Source organism: Oncorhynchus mykiss, chromosome 30 (assembly GCF_013265735.2).
Source record: "Oncorhynchus mykiss isolate Arlee chromosome 30, USDA_OmykA_1.1, whole genome shotgun sequence".
Lineage (NCBI taxonomy): Eukaryota > Metazoa > Chordata > Actinopteri > Salmoniformes > Salmonidae > Oncorhynchus > Oncorhynchus mykiss.
Genome location: NC_050570.1, coordinates 37,352,464 through 37,358,463, shown reverse-complemented (window position 1 = coordinate 37,358,463; position 6,000 = coordinate 37,352,464). Strand labels below are relative to the sequence as shown.

The window sequence follows — 6,000 nt, the reverse complement described above, 5'->3', positions numbered from 1 at the left end:
ATGGGTGGATAGGCAGACAAGTTCCCATTCCGTTGTCAAAACGTGGGTTGGGACCAGCATGCATTGGCAGGCAAGCTGCAGATCGAGCAGGCTACTATTCCCCATCTTTATCAGTGCAATGTTTGACGACCAACTAGTTGAAAAAGTTAGAGAGGGTTTGTCTAATGTTCCCTCATTAGATTTGAGCTAATCTCGCTCTGGTTAGCATTAGTTGTTGATCGTGTTGTTGTTGATGTGCATAACTGAAGGAGAGAAAACTTACCTTTTCATGTTTTTTTTTTATCAATAGGACCATGAAGATCCCAAATGTAATGGCTTTTGGGGAATGCATTCTAATGGATGTTAACACAGTACAGTTCAAATGAATGATGGCAAGCCCAAGGCAAATGGCTTATTTGCATATAGGCCTACTGTAGCTCTGCTCTGCTATGGCACCTCGGTCAGAGAAGACTGGTCCTGGACAAGACAATGGTTTTATTGGTTTTATTAACTGCAGTGTCTATTCATTGTCCAAACGCACAGGCTTTTCCCCGCTCTACATTGCTATGTAATTTTCACAAATACCTTACTTTACATCATCATTAACGTGATATATGACCATGTAATATGTACGTGAAAATGACCACATCTAAGTGCTGGCATAGCAGAAAATGTACAAATAAATACAAATAAGTGTAATATTATTCCTATGGGTGTATATGAACTGATTTTAATAAGATTACACGCTGCTAAAATGCTGTCAGTTCCACTTAAAAAATGTCCCGCATCGGGACTCTGGGGTGGAAGGGTACATTTTAAAAGTATGCTAATGATTAGAATCATATATGTCTTAGGTTGAATTATTTGCGAATGGTGACAGTTTCGTTGCAAACAAGACACTGGGTTGGCATCAGAAAAATGTGGCAAGATGAACGCATAGGCCTATCTCTCTCTGTCTGTTCTTCCCTGAAACGTATGTTTTCATTATCCACCTTTCTTTTGGAACTTTTTGAGAGCAACATTTTTCATTGCAAGGAAGCTGATTGTTTTGAGCTAATAAAATGTAGGGTACGCTATCTGTTTTTCCCTAATCAACGCACAGAGAAATAGACATAGGCTACACAATTAATTTACGAGAGACATTATGTTATTGTCATTGATTTGATTATGTACTACCAGATGTGTTAAAAATAATGTTCAAAATAGTGTAGATCTATGATTTAGGCAGCTATTATATTCGCTAGCCTATGTTCTGGCCACCCAATTATTATCTTAGAAAAAGTGTGGTATTAAAAAGTATAATAATGTAATGTAGCCTTGTCACAATGTAATATCACAACTTCCACTTCACTTCAATATATACTAGTATTAAAGGTTGGCTTATCGCCTTTGTGAGAGCATAGCGTTTAAATTGCATTTTTGTTACATTTAGGCTCTAACATAGATCATCAATTGCATAAATGGACGGGGCATTAATCAGATCTGTGATGTCACAAGTCAGTATTGGTGAAATCTAACACTAGCTGCTACTTGGGATGAATACGGATGGCTCCTCATGTATCAGTGCAAGTCAAGGCAAATGCAGAAACCGCAGCCTGGAGGTTAATAAGAAGCTCTCTACTCTCTCTGTTAGTTGGAGACCACTCAATAGAAAACATCAGACTCGGACAGCTCTTATGCGCACTGTAAATACCACATTTAAATATTGTAATTATTTGGCGCACTGCTCTGCTCTTCATACATTGATTAACATTTAGTCACTACCAGCGTGCGCACCTCTTTGGTAGGTGGAGAGGAAATAATAATCACTCTCCGCGAACCCCAAAGCAAAAGAGTTGGGAGAAATTTTGAGTGAGTGGGAAATCCGTGCTTGCTCGTTGGACTACATACAATGAAGAAATTCTAAGGTGGCAGTCTTTGTTCATTTACGCTTCCTTTGGCTGTATGTAACCAAGGACTATCTCATGAACCGGTATCCTCTTGCGTGAAATTCTGTTTTCACTTAGAACTCTGCTTCCTGGACAAATGCATACAAATGCATTTAGGAGCCCAACGGACAAGGAGTGGACACGTTTCTCCCACAACAATAACGTGAGTAAGAAATTAGCCTCACGGAAAAATGCATAGCCTAAATGTAAAACTATTCGATTGTAAAATGCAAATATAAATATAAGTAATGCAACATAAATGGATATGTAGTATGAAAAGTGCAAGTTAACCAATTATCCTTGACCAAACAGAGGTTACACTTGCCTGTTCTGACAGGTCTGTGAGAGGAATCAGCTGAGTTTATTTAGCTTGTTGGCATTTTTCCATTAACTGTGGAGAGTGCGCTGACCAGCACCAGCCTATAATAAATAGCAAGTAGGCTTATGTGAAGCAGAGATTGTAACTTGGTCGACACAAAAGTGAAACAATCGTTTCGGCTCAATTGGTTGTTACATCGAATCGTAGGCTACATTAATTAATTGGGTGATAAATTCAGAGTTTATCTTGTTGCGAACTAGCATTCAGCCAGCAGTCGTGGCTTTGACCTCTCCAACAGTCATGTTGCATGTACAATTGATCTACCAGGTAATCCTGTAAACCCGGTTCTGGCTGCAACCCAGTTCCATCCTCCCCTCATTGCAAAGCTTAGTTTTGTTTGTTGGTCTTTTGTCACATAGGCTAAAGGTAGTTTATTAACAGTTTTGTAAAATTTGGAGACCAAGTTGCCTTGCGCAACAATGATGGTGCGATTATCCGAGGCTTTTTTCAACAACCGGTCTTAACAAAAAGTTTTACCTCCTTGGTATGGGCTAAACAAACATAAGGACATAATGCTTTATTATGTTCATATTTACATATAGACATGCTGTTTTTGTAGTGCTGTATCATTTGACTGGGATTGTGGAGTCCACAGTGAAGACCACAGAGCATGCAGTACAGAGGAAGTAACGTTGGCAAGACGTCTGTTGCCAATGAGTATTTTTATATTAAAATGGAACGCTATATGATCTAAAAGAGTAAAGCCAGATACAAAACACATTTACAAACAGTGAGTGTATGTGTATTGTTAATTTGCCTTTGCAAAAGTATGTATGGTTCTTCTTCTCCCTGAGACAAGTAAAGTGTAATTTATAGTAAGGTTATTATAGTTTTGTTTTATACTATTTTTTATTTCTCTTTGTTGTTCGATTTTTATTTTGAATTCAGTTAAGTTTTTGTTAGTTTTCAGACCTGATTTGCTAGTTTTTATTTAGTTTTTGGGAGATACCCGATATTTTCTCCCCCCAAAAAAATATGACACACACACACACAGTCTTGTACAGCTAACCTTGTGAGGACACACAATTCAGTTCCATTCAAAATACTATTTTTTTCTAACCCCTAAACCTAACCCATACTCTTACCCTAACCCTAACCCATACTCTTACCCTAACCTTAACCTAAACCATACTTTTCCCCTAACCTTAACCCTAAAACCGTACTCTTACCCTAACCTTAACCCAGAAACCTTAACCCTAAACCTAGCTCCTAACCCTTAACGTAATTCTAATTCTAACCTTAACCCTAAACCCCCTAGAAACAGCATTTGACCTCGTGGGGACTAACAAAATGTCCCCAGTAAGTTAAATTTTTGTTTGTTTACTATTCTTGTGGAGACTTCTGGTCCCCACAATAATAGTAAAACATGTCCACACACACACACGTCTAAGGCACTGCATCTCAGTGCAAGAGGCATCACTACAGTCCCTGGTTCGAATCCAGGCAGTATCACATCCGGCCGTGATTGGTTGTCCCATGGGGCGGCGCACAATTGGCCGGGGTAGGCAGTCATCTTTACTGACTTGCCTAGTTAAATAAAGGTCACACACACACACACTGACCAAAAAGTTATTTTGTTGGAATTTAGTTATGTCCCCATATTTAAAACCTATTTCTTTAACTTACTTGCTGTTTCATTGTTCATTTTTTTCAGTCCTTTCATTCTCAACCAGGATTTCATCTTACATTCAGCAGTGAGGTTTCAGCTCTGTCTGTCCGTTGCCTCTCTTCCTCGTTGCGCACTGTCACTGTGTCCATTTCCATCTTGTCCAGCTGCGTATGTAACATTTCACCTAAACCCTGTTTCTTGTCTGCATCGAAGTGGCGGTCCTTGTACCTAGCATCGAGCATGGTGGGGACACAATAAAGAGGCTCAGAGAGAATACCACCGAATCGCTTGTTCACATCCTCAAGTACATTTTTAAGTTAGACCATGGGGTTGTGTCGGCAGTTTTGTTGAGCAGGCGTTTCAATGCCATGACAGAGGGTATCACATCACGTCTGCTGCAGACGCAGTTGATGAGCTTATTTCTCAAGTCAGTTGTTTGAATGGTGCTAGGAGTGTGTTCATGTTTCAAACATGTTCTCAAATGCCATTGAAATGGCAGCAGCGGTATGAGAACCAGCACATTCTTGAGCATGCAATACGGCTTTCCTCAGTACGAAATCCTCGTCGACCCACTGTGCTGTCAGACTCAGCATGCTCATGGGGCTGACATCGATGGTCCAAATGTCAGTCGTGACGCCCATAGCAAGTAGCGTAATGAATTCCATTATCTTGGCGTTATCGGATTTCGCTTTTGAGTTGTCTCGCTGAAATTTTCTTACTCTTTCAAATGACTGCTCAACTTGAACTTGTTTAGTTGATGGAAGTGTGCGCTTAGTATTTTTCGGCTTTTGTTCTGTGTAGCGCTGTATTTTTCATGGCGTCATCACATTATCTACTTATGTTATCCTTTTGTGACTAGGGGGCAGTATTTTCATTTTTGGAAAAATAACGTTCCCGTAGTAAACGGGATATTTTGTCAGGACCAGATGCTAGAATATGCATATAATTGACAGCTTAGGATAGAAAACACTCTACAGTTTCCAAAACTGTAAAAATATTGTCTGTGAGTATAACAGAACTGATATTGCAGGCGAAAGCCTGAGAAAAATCCAATCCGGAATTGCCTCATGTTTTGAAACCGCTGCGTTCCAATGCGTCCCTATTGAGCAGTATTCCCCAATGTGTCTACAGCATTGTGACGTAGTTTTACGCATTTATGTTGAAGAATACCTGTAAGCGGCTACATTGCGCAAGTGGTCACCTGATGCTCCCAGAGTGATTCTCGCGAAAAATACAGAGGTAGCCATTATTCCAATCGGTCCTACTGAAAAACCAATTGTCCCGGTGGATATATTATCGAATAGATATTTGAAAAACCCCTTGAGGCTTGATAATAAACAACGTTTGCCATGTTTCTGTCGATATTATGGAGCTAATTTTGAATATTTTTCGGCGTTTGTGACAGCAATTTCCGGGCGATTTCTCAGCCAAACGTGAAGAACAAACGGAGCTATTTCGCCTACAAAAATAACCTTTTTGGAAAAAAGGAACATTGGCTAGCTAACTGGGAGTCTCGTGAGTGAAAACATCCGAAGCTCATCAAAGGTAAACAATTTAATTTGATTGCTTTTCTGATTTCGGTGACCAAGTTACCTGCTGCTAGCTGGACAAAATGCTATGCTAGGCTATCGATAAACTTACACTAATGCTTGTCTAGCTTTGTCTGTAAAGCATATTTTGAAAATCTGAGATGACAGGGTGATTAACAAAAGGCTAAGCTGTGTGTCAATATATTTCACTTGTGATTTTCATGAATATAAATATTTTCTAGGAATATTTATGTCTGTTGCGTTATGCTAATTAGTTCCAGTCGATGATTACGCTCCATCATGTGGGATGGGGAGTCGCTAGAGGTTAAATATGTATGCACAGCTTTATGTGTCAGCTTTGATATGTCAGCTTTGACATCGGTTTTGCACATCAGCGTTAAACTAGACATCGGGCCGATGTTGCCACTTCTAGCTAATATCGGCCGATTCCGATATGCTCGCCGATATATTTTGCATCCCTAGTTTTTTTTGTGCTTTTGGGATGTCACTAGCCTTATGACTCCACACCCTTTTTGATTAGCTGAGGTGATTTGGTCAAGAGTGAGATTCTCTATC

At 39.7% G+C, this 6,000-nt stretch overlaps 1 protein-coding gene across 2 annotated transcripts in view; it reads left to right on the top strand.

Annotated features, from left to right (window-relative positions):
* The first annotated feature begins 1,535 nt into the window (after positions 1–1,535).
* LOC110521790 (collagen alpha-1(XXIV) chain) overlaps positions 1,536–6,000 on the top strand; it is a 183,833-nt gene continuing 179,368 nt past the window's right edge. The window contains exon 1 of one of the 2 annotated variants that reach the window (XM_036968554.1): positions 1,536–2,070. In XM_036968554.1, coding sequence (XP_036824449.1) covers positions 2,015–2,070 — 56 coding nt within the window. In that variant the 5' untranslated portion in view covers positions 1,536–2,014. The remainder of the gene's footprint in view (positions 2,071–6,000) is intronic. The other variant, XM_036968553.1, reaches the window with a different exon arrangement.